At 39.1% G+C, this 16,392-nt stretch overlaps 1 protein-coding gene and 1 long non-coding RNA gene across 3 annotated transcripts in view; both read left to right on the top strand.

The window, feature by feature from the left end:
* Window positions 1–4,873, top strand: part of LOC5569239 (2,3-bisphosphoglycerate-dependent phosphoglycerate mutase) — a 56,437-nt gene extending 51,564 nt beyond the window's left edge. The window contains exons 3-4 of one of the 2 annotated variants that reach the window (XM_001652750.2): window positions 2,310–2,807; window positions 4,268–4,873. In XM_001652750.2, the coding sequence (XP_001652800.2) occupies window positions 2,310–2,807; window positions 4,268–4,428 (659 nt within the window). In that variant the 3' untranslated portion in view covers window positions 4,429–4,873. The remainder of the gene's footprint in view (window positions 1–2,309; window positions 2,808–4,267) is intronic. The other variant, XM_001652751.2, reaches the window with a different exon arrangement.
* Window positions 4,874–8,957: 4,084 nt separating this feature from the next.
* LOC110674613 lies at window positions 8,958–9,666 on the top strand. The gene is made up of 2 exons (XR_002499039.1): window positions 8,958–9,406; window positions 9,475–9,666. It is a non-coding gene; the product is annotated as an uncharacterized LOC110674613 (long non-coding RNA).
* Window positions 9,667–16,392: the final 6,726 nt, after the last annotated feature.

Below are 16,392 nucleotides of genomic sequence, written 5' to 3'. Positions count from 1 at the left end.
TGGATCCGGATTCCGTCGTTCGCCCACAAGGAGCATGCAACAGATTCAACGGATCCAACACTACTGACGCGTTTGTTTTTTTTTCTCACCGGCACACTTCGTTTTTTTCTTCCGCGCAGCGCAAACTGGACACAATGGATCCGGATTCCGTCGTTCGCCCACAAGGAGCATGCAACAGATTCAACGGATCCAACACTACTGACGCGTTTGTTTTTTTTTTTTTTTTTCACCGGCACACTTTGTTTTTTTCTTCCGCGCATCGCAAACTGGACACAATGGATCCGGATTCCGTCGTTCGCCCACAAGGAGCATGCAACAGATTCAACGGATCCAACACTACTGACGCGTTTGTTTTTTTTTTTTTTCACCGGCACACTTTGTTTTTTTCTTCCGCGCATCGCAAACTGGACACAATGGATCCGGATTCCGTCGTTCGCCCACAAGGAGCATGCAACAGATTCAACGGATCCAACACTACTGACGCGTTTGTTTTTTTTTTCTCACCGGCACACTTCGTTTTTTTCTTCCGCGCAGCGCAAACTGGACACGATGGATCCGGATTCCGTCGTTCGCCCACAAGGAGCATGCAACAGATTCAACGGATCCAACACTACTGACGCGTTTGTTTTTTTTTTTTCACCGGCACACTTCGTTTTTTCTTCCGCAAAACGCAAACCGGACACGATGGATCCGGATTCCGTCGCTCGCTCACAAGGAGCATGCAACAGATTCAACGGATCCAACATTCTGTTATTCCTCAAACGGTTATTTGTTTACAAACATTGAGCTGTCAGTGGGAACCACTTCCCAGTGGGAACCAGATATGTTTGCTCGTTATTTTTCAATGGGGTTGTATGGGCGGTATCAGGAGGCTGTTTTAGGGGGTTAACTTAATCCGTATAAGTAAGAAAATAACGGCTTCCTCCAATGGGTTGCATGCATGCTTTGATTCGCTACTCGCCAAAGCGCCGTCTATGCACCTAAAATCACTAAAAGGTAACGCAAATAATATGTGTATGGCGAAATGCATCTAACGAATTATTTCCGAAATTGGGAACTTTTTTCGAAAAAATATTTGGTACCGGTTGTGCGTAATGATGATGGCTACAACGCCTACCAAATATTTTTTCGCTGAAATCTTTCATTAACAAGATATTTGAAGTTAGATGCCTTTCCCCATACAAAATAAAATGAGAAAACTCCTGCTGATCAACTATTGACGTTATTTCAACGGTCCCATACACGTCCGCATGTACTAGATCCAGAAAACCTTTTGCTCTAGAGGAACAAAATGAATTTCCCCGCCTGTTTGTATTTGATGCACGATACGCACTCCATCTTTGCTTCTTGAGCTCGATTCCATCCATCATCGTTGCCAATTTGTTCAGCTTCTTGTGCCATATTCGGAGGTATCGGAGCTTCAACGTTCAAGAAGGATTTCTGGGATTACGTTTGGTTCAAATGATACAGTCCATCTACCGCGGTTCCTGACGCGATTACATGTCCTCTTTTATGCACGACTTCAAACTTCTTTGCATTAAAATCCATTGTTAGACGTTTCTTGCATATTTTATTCACAGATAAAAGATTGGTTGCCAAATCTGGAACTTACATTAATTCATTTTAAGCGATGGAAGAATGTACCCTTACAAGGTTTACAGAGTTGACTTAATCCAGTTCCTCAATTTGAGTTCGACATGCGATAACAAGCTTAAACTTTGAGTTGGCCGAAGCAAGAGCTTTTATAGCAGCCTGACTATTTGAACAGGAGTATATGACTTTGTCCATTACGCGCTGTTGTAGTGCTGATTACACTCCACACATAAGCGTGTGGTTATAACACACATCCCCGAGATAGTCACTAAAAATTTCAGTAAGGTCTTCCTTCGGAAAAGAAGTAAATCCGTTGGTCTCGAGATGAAGCCAAGGGCTAAAAATCTCGTTAATAAAGATAGAAATAAAAATAAGGGCAAATATTTCCGCCTGCATTTCCGTGTGCAGTGTCTACCAAGTAAATCTAATTCAGCCTTAGCTCACGATAATATACACCAGCACCAGCTCTACCTTCGAGAAGGGAGCCATCAATGTAGCATACTATATTGTTTGATATACTTCTTTCCAAATATCCAGACGTCCACTCTTCCCATGAAGGAATTGTGTGGTAAATGTCCTGTAAGGATTTAGAAACAAGGATCTACACACTCGATTACCAATGGCCTTTAGAGCGAGCTCACAAGTTATGCAAGATATAATCAAATCATACTTTACATTATTTGTAACGTTTTTCTTTCTCTACCATCCTCATCCAGGTGAATGGGACGCTTTGGAAATTTCGGCCGCCTCACTGCGGAGAGAAAACTTCACTTTCGACGTGGCATTCACGTCCTGTTTGCGCCGCGCCAACCAAACCCTCGAAGTCGTACTCCGAGAGCTGAATCTCACCCACATCCCGGTCCATCAGCTGTGGCGTCTGAACGAACGCCACTACGGTGCCCTGACCGGCTTCAACAAACGTCAGATGGCCGACATCTACGGTGAGCCGCAGGTCCAGGTATGGCGCCGTAGCTTCAACGTACCGCCACCACCGATCGAAGCGGACAATCCGTACTACAGTGCCATCCGGAACAATCCCAAGTTTCGGCACATCGGTGAATCGGACTTCCCGTTGACGGAAACTCTGGAAACAACCATGCAGCGAGTTGTCCCGGAATGGACGGATACCATTATTCCGGAGGTGCGCGCTGGCAAGAAGGTCCTGGTGGTGGCCCATGGAACCAGTCTGCGAGGGTTAGTCAAGCACATTCAAGGTAAGTTTGTGTATTGGTGAGAAGTGGTGTTGGTATTCAGCATTTTATGAGCTTAGAAATTGAGACTTTGATGTTCATTCAATGTACCCAAGTAATCACTAATCCATAAATTATGTATCAATTATCATGCTAAAACGTCGCCAACGTTCTTTCACTAATTCACTCGGTTCATGGCTGCCTCTCTCCATCCTCGACTGCTACTCACGATCTCCAGGTTCTAGTACGCCTGGTCAATCCAAACCTAGCTCGCTGCGCCCCACGCCTTCTTGTTGTCGGCTGCAGTTTCTTCTGGAGCCCATAGTAGACACGTGTTTCCCAGATGATGCACGAATCAGACAAACTGACCGTATCTCCTGAAAATCGTACCTCGACGGTTGAATTCACTTCTCCTCATGACACCTTCAATCGCAATATTGAACAGCAGGTACGAAAGTCCAACACCCTGTTGTAATCCCCGGCGGGTTTCGAACAAACTGGAGTATTTGCCTGAGATCATCACACAGTTTTGTACACCGTCCATTGTTGCTGTAATTAATCTTGTGGGAAATCTGTTCTCGTCCATGACCCTTATAGCTTTACATCATCAATACTATCATATGCTGCATTGAAATCGATAAACAGGTTGTGCGTAGGAATCTGTTACTCACTTTATTTCTGGAAGATGTGCCGCATGGAAATTATCTGTACCGTTGTCGAGCAACGGTCGATGAAAGATGTTGAAAGATAATCTGGGCTAACACTTTGAAGGCGGCGTTCCGTATAGTGATTACACGATAGTTTCACACTCCTGTTCTTTGCCCTTTTGTAGATATGTCATGTAACGCCTTGCTTCCACTCCTCCGCTAGTTATTCCGTCTCCCAGATTATGACTCAGCCGATACAGGCAAGCGATCAACCTATCCGGGCCCATCTTGATGAGAGGCTCCGACACCATTCTTGCATGTGGTCTTGATGTTGAGCTGTCGAATGACATCCTCATCTTTCCCCATCGTGACGGCTGGTTGGTTTCCACTTTTCGCTGTGCTGATGTAGCCTTCACCTTCATTGTCATTCTGCGTCATTCAGGTGTTCATCGTAGTGTTGCTTCAATCTTTCGATTACACCACGTCCGTACGTCAAGATGCTCCCATCCTTATCCATGCGCATTTCAGCTCGCGACATGGAGCCTTTGCGGAATGTGTTGAGTAATACAGTGCTATTTGGTTACTTGGGTAAGCTCATAAAATGCTATATTTAGTTAAGAACTTTCTAGTAATAATGGTGGTGGTGATTCTAATAATTTAAATTTCTTCTTTTTCTCTATTTTTATCTATCTGTATGTCGGTCTTTGTAAATGTGTCCCAACCAATGAAAAAAAACTGGATTTCAAACGATAAAAATTGGTCGATGCCTGCAAATTCTCCTTCCCAACTTCCAAACCCAAATCCGTACTCTCCGTGGTCACTTGCTAATCGCTACAGATATTTCAGATGCCGACATTATGAAATTCAACCTACCGAACAGTATTCCGTTCATCTTCGACTTCGACGAGAACATGAAGATGGTGGGCGGGATCCGTTTTCTGGCGAACCAGGACGATGTCCTCAAGGCGATGGAGAAGGTTGCCTCGATCGGGAAGTAGGACCAGCGGACGCATCTTCAAACAAAAAAAAACTCAGACAGGGAGAGGCAGAGCGCGAGTGAGAGAGAGAGACAGAGACTGTGTCTTTTGGGATGGTGGATTGAATGCAAGCGCAACGGGAACTCGACCTACCTCATTTTTGTATCGCTGCATGGAAAATGGTCCGAATTTTGATTGATGCTAACTGGAAGCTAGCGTGGAATAGGTAATAGAAATGATCGTAATTAGTGCCCTTAAACGGTGTGTAAATCATTCATCGGAAACACCTTGATTAACTTATTTTCAAGTTATTGAAATACTGAACCCATGCATGCTTTGTTAAGTTTGATTCTGAAGTGGGTTAGAGTTTAATTTATGTATAGGAATCTACGTATATTATTTCCATATTTATTATTATTACTATTAGAGCTTTCTTCAAATAAAGTTTAGTAAATCAGAACGCTTCTTCAGGGCTGCATTTATTTTTATAACCATATCCAATTCCAACATGAATCTAATGTTCCATTCACCCTCTTTATAAGTATGCAACATAATGTGAAGGTTTCAGGCGAACATTTCAGTTCGTATGAATCCAACCGGAGACTACGACAAGATGGTAGACTTACATGCCTGTAATCCAATATTTAATATTCCAATATCCAATATTCCAAAATCCAGATAATATAGAAACATGGGGTCTTTAGTAAAGTTGTTCTGGAGGTGAAGCGCTATCTGATGGTACCTCATTTAATTCGGAATTTGACCGGTAGGTGGCACTAGTGGGCATGGAAGTTTTACTTTTGTTTTGCAGATATTTCAGGATCCTGACCATTGAGAAGGATGGCGTCTTCTGCAAAGTTGTTTAGTAAGTTAAGGACTATTATTATTCGAACTAGTTGATTCAAAATTTTGCCACTAGGCGGCGCTAGTGAGCATGAAACTTTTGTTTTTGCAGATATCTCAGGAACCTGACCACTTAGAAGGATAATGTCTTCGGCAAAGCAGTTCAGTAGCTTAAGGGCTATCATTGATTGAGCCAAAAAATAGAATATTTTGCCACCAGGCGGCGCTAGTGAGCATGATTTTTTGGTTTTGAGGATACTGCAGGATCTTGACTTTTTAGACAATTACCTTCGGCAAAGTTGTTCAGAAGCTCAGGAACTATCATTATTTTACAAAATCTCGATCTTTAAGGATTAAACATAGAAAGAATTTGAGCTACTGAACAACTCTGCGAAGACGCAATCTTTTTAAGTGATCAGGCTCCTCAGATATTCGCGAAACAAATGTTTTAAGCTCACTAGCGCCGCCTGGTGGCAAAATGTTGAATCAACTAGCTCAAACAATCATAGTCCATGAGTTACCGAACAACTTTGTCGAAGACGCCATCTTTCTAAGTGGTCAGGTTCCTGAGGTCTGCGAAACAAAAGTTTCATGCTCACTAGCGCCGCCTAGTGGCAAAATCCCAAATTTCTTGGCATATATTATGATAACCCTTGGGCTACTGAACAATTTTGCCGAAGTCGTCATCCTTCTAAATGGACAGACTCCTGAGATATTCGCAAAACTAAGGGTGTTGTACAAAGTACAACGCGCGACTACTCGCGTTACAAAAATTGGCGCGACGACCGAAAGGTTAAGAGAATTGTGATTTTTGAAAAAAAAAATCAGTTTTGCTCGTAACTTTTCGAAATAATGATTTGCATAATAGGGTAGAAGTTTGAATTAGCTTGAGCTTAAGCATGAGCCCGTGATTGCTACTCCATTATTGCAAGATCAACTGGAACCAACCAAGACTGCTTTGAACTAACAGACACTCTCAATATTATTATTCAATGTATGTATATATTTGCATAACCTTGCCAACAATATATCGCCAATTCACTCGGTTCATGGCCGCCTCTCTCCATCCTCGACTTCGACCTACACTCTCCAGGTCCTGGTGCACCTGCTCAACTCACTTCACTCGCTACGCCCTTCGCCTTCTTGTTCCGACCAGATTCGAAGCGAACACCATCTCTACAAGGCTGCTGTACGGCATTCTTGCAACATGCCCTGCCCAGCGTATTTGTCCAGCTTTGGCCACCTTCTGGGACCTGGTTCGCCGTAGATCTGGGCTTGCTCGTGGTTCATCCTTCGCTGCCACACACCGTTTTCCTACATGCCGCCGCAGATCGTCCTGAGCAATCGGTGTTCAAAAACTCCAAGAGCTCGCAAGTCCTCCTCGAGCAAAGACCACGTTTCGGTAGATAACTACCGATCTTATGAGCGAATTGTACATCATGCATTTGGTGCGGGGGTGAATCTTACTTGACCGCAGTTTCTTCTGGAGCCCATGGGTAGTAGCCACGACTTTCACAGATGATGCGCCTTCGTGTTTTACGACTAACGTTGTTGTCGGCCGTCAGCAACGATCCGAGGTGAAACTCGTCAACCACCTCGAAAGAATCTTTGTCATTCGAGACACTGCTTCCTGGGCGAGCCCTGTCGCGCTCAGTTTCGCCTACCAGCATATACTTTGTTTTTGACGTTTCGACGTTGCTTCGCGTTTCAGGCGGTTGAACAAATCTGCCACCGTTTCAAATTTTCTCCTAAAAATATCCATGTCGTCCGCGAAACAGACAAATTGTCCGGATCTCGTGAAAATCGTGCCTCGACTGTTAAGTCCGGCTCTCAGCATGACACCTTATAGCGCAAAATTGAACAGCAGGCACGAAAGTCCATCACCTTGTCGTAGTCCCCGGCGGGATTCAAAAGAACTGGAAAGTTCGCCCTAGATCTCCACGCAGCGTCGCATGTCACCTATAGCAAACAAGTTCGTGGAAAGTTACCAAGCAGGTGTCATCAATGGCTTTGTAGGCGGCGTTAAGGATAGTTTTCACACTCCCGTTTGTCACCCTTTTTGTAGATAGGACATATAACGCCTTGCTTCCACTACTCCGGTAGCTGTTCCATCTCCCAGATTCTGACTATCAGCCAATGCAGACAAGTGACCACCTGCAAGCGCTAGGAGTTTTCGAACAACGTGTGCTTAGGACGATCTTTGGCGGAGTATGTGAGAAAGGCGCACGGAGAAGAAGAATGAACCACGAGCTTGCACAGCTCTACGGTGAACCCAGTATCCAGAAAGTCGCCAAAGCTGGAAGGGTACGATGGGCGGGACACATTGTGAGAGTGCCGGACAACAATCCCGCAAAAATGGTGTTTACCTCAAATCCGGCCGTTAAAAGACGAAGAGGAGCGCAACGAGGTAGGTGGTTTGACCAAGTGGAGCAGGTTCTTGAAAGTGTGGGGTGATCGAGAAACTGGAGGTTAGCAGCCATGGATCGAGTAAGTTGTCGTAATATTGTGGCACAGTTCATGTCTTGAAGGACGTTGTGCCATCAAAAGTGGCCAACCAAGGGGAAGACAGCTTTGCTCTGAGCAGGCTATGCACATCGAGCAAACTCTGAGGTACTCACATTTGCTCAGAAATCAGCAAATCCCTTTTCCCTAGGATGGATGTTTGGGGTTTATAGAATGTCGTTACGATAAAGGGGATTAATTGTTAAAATGTTCAAGAATTTCAGATGCAATTTAAATGATAAGACTAGTCGTAGTGATTTCGTTGGCATTGTTAGTTTATGAATTTCTCATTGATATTGGGATTTTACAAATATATGGAATACATTACGCGTTGCAAGAAAAATTTTGAAACCCGGAAAAACCAAAGTAATCAATCGGGAAATTTCCCACCACAATCATCGTAGTAGCCACAGAGATTTTCATATTCTGTTCATTAGGGGTCGTCCATAAATGACGTAGCTTTTTAGGGGGGAAGGGGGGTCTTCACGAATTTGTGACGATGTGTGACGAGGGGGAGGGAGGGGTCCTAGCTAGTGGACGTAGCATTTTGAATCAAGTCGGTAAAATGAAAGGCGCTGAAAAAATGACGTACAATTATTTTTTATCAAACTTCTTTTCTCATTGTTTGACTTATAAAATTGGGTTCTAAAATGATGATTCCCCGCATAGATAATCACAATTCGCCATACATTCAAAACAATTAATCACTTGTATCTGGTAAGGTTAATGTACAACAAACAGTTGCTTTTATGTTGAACTGTATTTAGTCTAAGAATTAGAACTTTTAAAAATGGTTTGCGTAAACCATGCCAAACAGTAACAATATTAGATACTGTGCAGACATTGTCGAATTATAGTGGTTATCACGCCCAATGGTATGAGTGCCCTAGTGTAGATGTAGTTGTGAACCTTAGAGGAAAACAATATGCACTCAGTTTAGAAAAACACCCAGAAATCGGGTGTAAATATTTCAAATTGGGTAATATTTCCATATGCATTTTGATGAGTCTGGAAAGTGTGTGCAAGTTTCTTTGAGGAAAACAAAAACAAACTGTGTATGACGAGCGTATGCTAGTCTACGTGTGTTCAAATGTCACTAAGCTCTATACAGAAATTCAAACCCCCCAGAAATGGTAAAACTATGACTGGACCGATTGAGAAATTGTTGTTGAATTTATCGTTGCAATACACAAACACATATGTATTTTACCAAATACAACAGTTATTTAACAGTTTCGCAAACAGTGGTACGCTGTTGTGTTTGTGAGCGAAAATTTTCACCGCCTAGCTGTGCACGTTTAAAAAATAGCACACTGATCGTAGTAACAATTCAAAAAACTGATCGAAATATTTCCGTATTTCAAAGTATTTCTACTAAAATAATATGAAACAACACAATTGTTATTTTGTTCTAAACATTTTCGTTCGATATGGGTGGAAATTTGATGAAAATAGAAATATATTTTACTACCGTTGAAACCATGAAGTTGCATAGAATTGTTTTAGAGTGCCTTTTGTTTTGTTTGTTGTGAATTGAAAAATGAAAATTGTGCGGAAACAAGAATCGTTATTCTAGCACTTCAAAGCTTCTTCCCGTTGTTTGGAGGGTAACATCCGAATCCCAAGTGGCCTGTTTTACATCCGGAATTCATTGGTGAGTAAAATATATTGTATTATTGAGTTGAAACTAAACTCTAACGGGCAACATTTCGTTCCTTCCAGAGTGGGTTGTTGCAGTAATCCAAAAATGGAACCATCAAACCCGGATGTCCCCACACTGAGACAGCAAGAAATTAGAACGGCAAAAGCGGTAATGGATAAACCGAAAAATGAATTACGTGTACGGCAACATATCGAAAATATCGAAACTTTCCAGTATATTATGGTAATGTAAATAAATATGCATAAAAATTATTTAACTCATCTTTCATTGTTCAATCACAAGAGGGGTAAATCTTGGGTTAAATACTATATCGCACTGTAAAATGACAATTACATATACAGTATTAATTTCAATTCGAATTATATGGGTCAACCATTCTCTACCTGTTTGGTGTACAGTAGATTGATCTAAAAATGGATGGTATTTGAACCGTTCGACAAATTGTAATGTAAAAATTTTGTTCGACAAAATCGGCGTTTTTAAATGGTAACATAACTTAACCGCCTATTCCCCACATGGTAGTTTGCTCAATTACAATTTGTCAAACTGTAAAAACTGTTCACGGTACGGTTGGTTTATTGTTATTTTAAATGTTATACAGAATTATTTTGATACTGTCGTAAATTGTTGTGGATTGAATGGGAAACAGTAGAAGTATGGTTTATAATTATGCGGGTCAGCTTCAAAACATTCATATGACAAGATTGAAAAAATTGTAAGAAATTTTAGATTTTTTGTAGTGCAATCAAACAGATTTTTTAATGCTTTAATTAATTATGTGAACATTATTTTCATGTAATAATAAATTAATTTATAAATTAATAAATTAAAAGATACATAAATTAATTTTAAAACAAAGCTTTAACAACTTGGAAAACATTGTTTTAGTTTTCACATATTTTCTGTTAGAGCTTATTTCCAAAAAAAACATATGTTCGTTTTAGCAAATATTACATTAAAACAAGATATTCATTCCGTGAATTATGCTCTCAATGTTGCAGAAGATCTCCACCCAATCAACTTATCGATTTGTTTTGATATATCAATGCTCTTGATGGAATAGCCTGAATAAAACTTGATGGAAAAGCCTGGGCAACAGATTCGAGTGTTATCGAAATTGTTCTATCATTAAATTTTCTAAATAACTCGGTAATTTGTAGAAAGATTATTTTTAAGTATTTAATTGTTTCGTTTTAGGTTGTGTAAGATTATTTCAGTATGGGGAACGATAATGAAGTTAAGCTGAAATATTAATAAAGTTGAATAACTTGTACAATAATTACTAAGATTTTCTGAACATTGTAAATATTACAAGTGTAATCTATTCCACATCTGCCACCTGATTGATAAATGGATTTGAATTCGAATAATAATATATATATATATATCCATTTCAAATCAAATATATCCTATCCTGATCATTTTCAATGAAATCTATTTCCTAACAACGAATAATTAAAAAAAAAACAATCCTCTAATATAACTAAATTTCTTTCCAACATATTATAAAATCTATTGTACCCAAACTCGTTACTGTAAGCTTCATCTATCCAATCAAAGATTTTCCCTTCTTTTCTATATTTTCAGCTGTAAACTAATTTTTCATGGTAACAACAGTAAAAGTAATACAATTTAGCCAACAACTTAAAGAGGAAAGTTCATTTAAAACTGTTTTCCAAATTACTTTTGAGCGCTACTGCTAATCAAACATTCATTCGTTAGATTATCCTTACGTTTCAGTCAGTAATTAATATCAAAATCTGTATTAAACTTTTGAATTCCAATTTTTTGGTTTAATCCAATTGCTAAGAAAAACAAATAAAAAAAATTAGGGGAGGGGGGGTTGCTTGATATGCTACGTATTTTCCAAGCATTTGTGACGAAATGCTACGAGGGGGGAGGGGGTGTAAAAAATCAGTGAAAAAATGCTACGTCATTTATGGACGGCCCCTTAGCGATCTTCTGTCTTGGTGTATCTTGTGTAACCATCAGTCAAACCAGTTGAACAAGACATTTTGCGATGGATTTGTCACACGGTTTCGACGAGTTTGAAGATTCGTGGACAAATCTTTGTTTGGGTCCAGAGGATAGTGGATCCTGATGTTCAGGATAACGGGATGCCTTGCAGCAGTAGAAAAAAGGTAATGATAATCTACTTATTCTTGGACTTTTCTAATAATATTTCTTATTTTTAAGGCTCGGACGACCGTTCATGCCGACCCCAATCATTCGGATGAAAATGGTGGCTCAAACAAAGACAATTTTCAAGAAAGGAAATTTAATTTCTAAGCAGCGGTCCACGAGAAAAATTTCAAGGGTCAAAAGTCGTACCGTAAAACGGGGTAACTTTGATAATGCGGGTAACTTTGATAGTGTGAGACCCACAACATACAAAACGAAATAACAAAGTTTCTGTTAATCAGTTAAGCAAAACGAATGCAAAAGTAAAGAGTATTAGGGTAGGTGTACCAGTTATGGACATAAAGGTTCCCTATTTCGCCATACATGATAATTTGATTATTTTCAAATTTTTAATCATTCTGTATGTTTTAGTAGTTTGAAATCAAGTGAATCTTGATGTTGAAACATTCAAATAAATTCAAAATGTGAAAGTTTTCGAGGAAACACATATGGCCAAATAGGGAACCACTATAGCCATAACCGGTACACTTTCCCTAGTATGACACTTCATGTCAAAGCTATTTTCGTTGGAATCATTTGAGGATATATACGCAAATATAAAAAAAAAATATAAGATTTTAGCATTTTTGAAACGCTTACAAACAATCAGTTCTACGATCACTATTTCATGAAGTCATAATGAGTTCGCCTAGTTGTAGTAGAACATGAATTCGGTCTCAAACCTCTTAGCGAAAACTATTTTCACAAACTGGGACCATTTTTGTAATCTAAGTCAGAAATTTCCATATAGCGTTAAACGCCTAGAGGTATGCAACGCCCTACAAATGTTCCGTAATTCATTCAATTTTGTTCGATTGATACTCCATTATCAAAGTTACCCCAAAACAGAAAACCAACTTTCGATTATATGAAAAATTATATATCCATCTAGGGTTGTCGCAAAATCTCAATTAATCGATTAGTTGGTAATCGATTACAGTCCAAGAATATCGATTATCGATAACCATTAATCGACTAGTATTTTTCGATTAATCGAATTAATCGACATTTTTTCTGTAAATATGAGTTCTTACTGCTATAATGTACACCGGAGTAGGCTAAAACGGGTGTGGCAAAATGAAATACTAAGTTTTAAACATGATGACAATAAGTGTTAGCAGGTTTTTCGTTCCTTAAAGTTGGTTTCTTTTGTTAGCACAATGTTTCTGTAGTAAAATTTTAAATGATTACGAAATTTAACATTTCATGTAATCCCAGCCGTTTCAACTTGCCCAAAATTTAATTAAAAAAAAAAAAAAGCTCCTAACATGAAAAATTCTTGTGAATTCGGATGGACATGCACGATAAAATTCTTTTAAAATTTAATAGAATTTATCCAATTTTCGAAGCATGAAGCTGAGGTTCATGGCTTAGTAAATTGTTTCTTCAAGTTATTTTTTTTAATCAAGATGAATTTAAGTATGTTATTAGTATACTATTTAGTATATTAGTATTTCGTTGAACCAATGGCCTACACTTATAATTCTGAAGCTTATCCTTTCCTTTCCTATTGTTCATGATTTCGATTAAGGAAATAAAAAAAAACATAGACTGACCCATTTATGCAGAACATACATGAACGAGAATAATAAGATCGAACTTCCATTGAAATTTGTGATATTCTTATTCATGGTAAATTGTAGGAAATAACTTAAAGAATTTGTAAAACAATTCGTATTTATCAGAACCACTAAAATGTTTACGGAATTGTTACAAAATTCTAAGGATATTTTGAAATGAGTTTCTACACGATTCGTTCTTCAAGTAATTTTAATATCTAATATCTTAATACCGATATTCAGTTTTCTCAGGTAAGCTCTGTTTAGGTTACTTCAGAGTTTTCTACCTTCTGAATATTTGTTTCACAATTCTGCAAGGAGGAGAACGGTAAAGATAAATAGAATTTTTACGATTAATCTATGCGTTTGATTTTTTTTACATTATAACCTAGCTATCCCGGTATACTCCACGTTTATGGGCGTTTATTCTACAAATTATAACACACAATTTCCTAAAGTTATCTATAAAGTTTATGGAATTTCCTCTCGCTTGCGTCTGAGTTCTGGACAAATGCATCAGTGAAAAAAAAATACAAATCCGTTGACCCGCTCTCATGTCAACTCTTGACTAGGACTGGTATACTGCCCAGAACTACATATTTGTAACTTTCGATATTTTTGACAATTTCGAGTTAATACCGTGGAAAGTCATCGATCGAACGATAAACACTTACGATTAACTTACTGAAATCTGTGAGATTGTTCTAAAAAATTCGATAAAAAATACCAATTTGTTTGCCAGTTGTAATCGCATAACAGTCACATTGAGATTATACATGAGCCTCGTAATGTTGTAGCAATGAAATTTCTATCAGAATTATTTTCTGACTATTCTCCCAATATGCAATATTGTCTATACAAAATGTCAATTTCAAGTAAGCACTTTTGAGTTCATGGTAATTTAAAAAAAAAATACTTTCTTCCCATACTCAGTGCCGGATTTTGGCTTCGGGGGGCCCGGGTCAGATCACAAAAATCAGCACGTTTTGGGATTCCACAATCCAATTTGAATTTGAGTTTTAAACGAGATGGTCGGTCCAAACACACGAGGGGCCCAAAATCAAAGTAGTGTCAGACATTGTCGTTTGTGAGCTAAATAAATTTAAAAAATCGACTGTTTTTTAGCTTTCCAAAATGTTTTAAGGTGATTTTTGCGACCAAAGAGAAAAATATAATCATTCGTAGGAGATTGGCTCGTTTTTTAGCTTCAACATAATTTGTATAAAGTGAAGAATTGCTGAATGTCTTCAAAGTCGTTTTCTCCAAAGCTCCTTTTGATTCTATTTAGTTACAAGCTTCCAATTCTCCTGAGTTACCATATTCTCTAAAAAATAAAGTATTTACAGTACTAGCAAAAATATAGTATACGAGGCTGATTGACCTGAAATTTGAACTACATGTTGAAAATAACTTCAATAAGATTTCTAAATAAATCATCATATTCTGTACAAAAGTGTCTAAGTTTTTAAACTCCACCCATTTTGACAAAAATGTAAAAATTTTATTTCTTAAATATTTTGAAAACAGAAAACATGTCTTTTGCTAAATGCCCACATTTAAAAAATATTCATCTTTGAAAATTTTGTTACTTTTCTCAAAATAGTATTTTTAAAAGCTTACAAAATCTTGAAAAGAAAATGATAAATTTCCTATGAATCAAATTCCAAGTTTTTTATGAAATGTAGTTCAATTTTCAGATCAATCGGTTCATTAGAAGCTGTTATACAATTCCCTAAACTTGACCATTTTTGTATGAAAATCGGTCTTCATGTACTTTATTGTTGGCAGTACTGTGTATTCTATTAATTATATTAAAATTTTACACAGTAAATTTAAGCCTTTACTAAATTTAAAGAAAACTTCATCAACAATGGAATATAAAAAAGATAAATATTAAAAAAAATAATGACTACCGCGTCACAAAATAATTTCCCTTAACTTCCCTAGTTTTTGTTAAAATTGCAAATATGTTAAAATTTTAATGTTCTGATAGGAACCGGATAAACTCTTTGAATGAAGAGCAGTGCTTTACAGGTGTTTGCGCACATAGAACGTCCGGAAGGTCCGCGGTGATATAATCACTTTCGAAAACACGGGTTTTATCGAATGCACAAAACTACACTTTATTTCGTCGGGAAAAATACACAACGTAATTTATTACGGCGTAGAGTACCGATCGCGGCGGGGATATATTTCTAACTGTTGGGGTATTTCAGTTTCTGCTATCTCTACCCCGTAGAGGTGGTTAGAGCGATAACGATCGGGAAGCGATCGGTATCAATGCCTATATCTGCTGTTTGCAATAGTGGTGGATCACAACAGAGAGTGAGTGACCACGCGCTAGGGTGGCACTCGCAACATAAATGCATTAATTATTGGCGTACACATAGCCGGCCGCCTTGAAACCTACGGATTTCAAAATCTACTCGTTGCAAACTAACTAATTTGATTATTCTAATTCATTATTCCTAATCGAATTCACTGTTCTTCTCTTCTTCTGACTCTTGCTGCTCTCGATTGTTTGTAGTGCGTTGGTTTGGAGGTTCTTGACGAATCGCTACACGGTTTGTGAGCGATCTTCCTTCTGGTTGCTGGCACGGAATCTTGGTGGTTGCTCGGAGAACTTCTTCGTATTTCTGCCGAATCAGCGACTTGGTTGATGACGTTGACGGGATGGTTGTTGTTGACGGATTGATGTTCGGATTTCGCTTGATTCCTTCCTTACACGAACGATGGACTTGCGGTCGTCCCCGACGACGGTGGGGTAGGGGCATCACACGTTGCTACAAATGAGAGGGTGCTTTTTCAACTGGATTTAAGAACTTTACAATGACTTGCCTGGAACGGAGGCCCATGAGGCCTCCGCAGCCGCTACCAGCGGCGATGACGAAGACCCAACGGATGATAAAACGGATGCTGTACGTATCACATCGAATGCCGAGAATATCCTGACGGTTGCGGTGAGCTCTTACCGCTTCTATGGTGTTCACGATCCGGTTGCCACAGTGCCAATCCTTGAGTTGGCCAAACTCCGACTGACGCTATGGATTGCTGGACCATGGGAGGATTGTCAGGTGGTACCTCAACGAGACGAAACGGGATTAGCGTACGGTGGTAGGTTGAGTCGATGGACCCAGAAACAAAACGAAAACTTTTCTGCTTGGGGAGCTCCTATGCTTGGACGGACTTCACAGGACTTGATGACGATCACAGCTACCTTCACCAACATGCATATAC

Source organism: Aedes aegypti, chromosome 1 (genome assembly GCF_002204515.2).
Source record: "Aedes aegypti strain LVP_AGWG chromosome 1, AaegL5.0 Primary Assembly, whole genome shotgun sequence".
Classification (NCBI taxonomy): Eukaryota; Metazoa; Arthropoda; class Insecta; order Diptera; family Culicidae; genus Aedes; species Aedes aegypti.
This window is presented reverse-complemented; position numbering and strand designations above follow the sequence as displayed.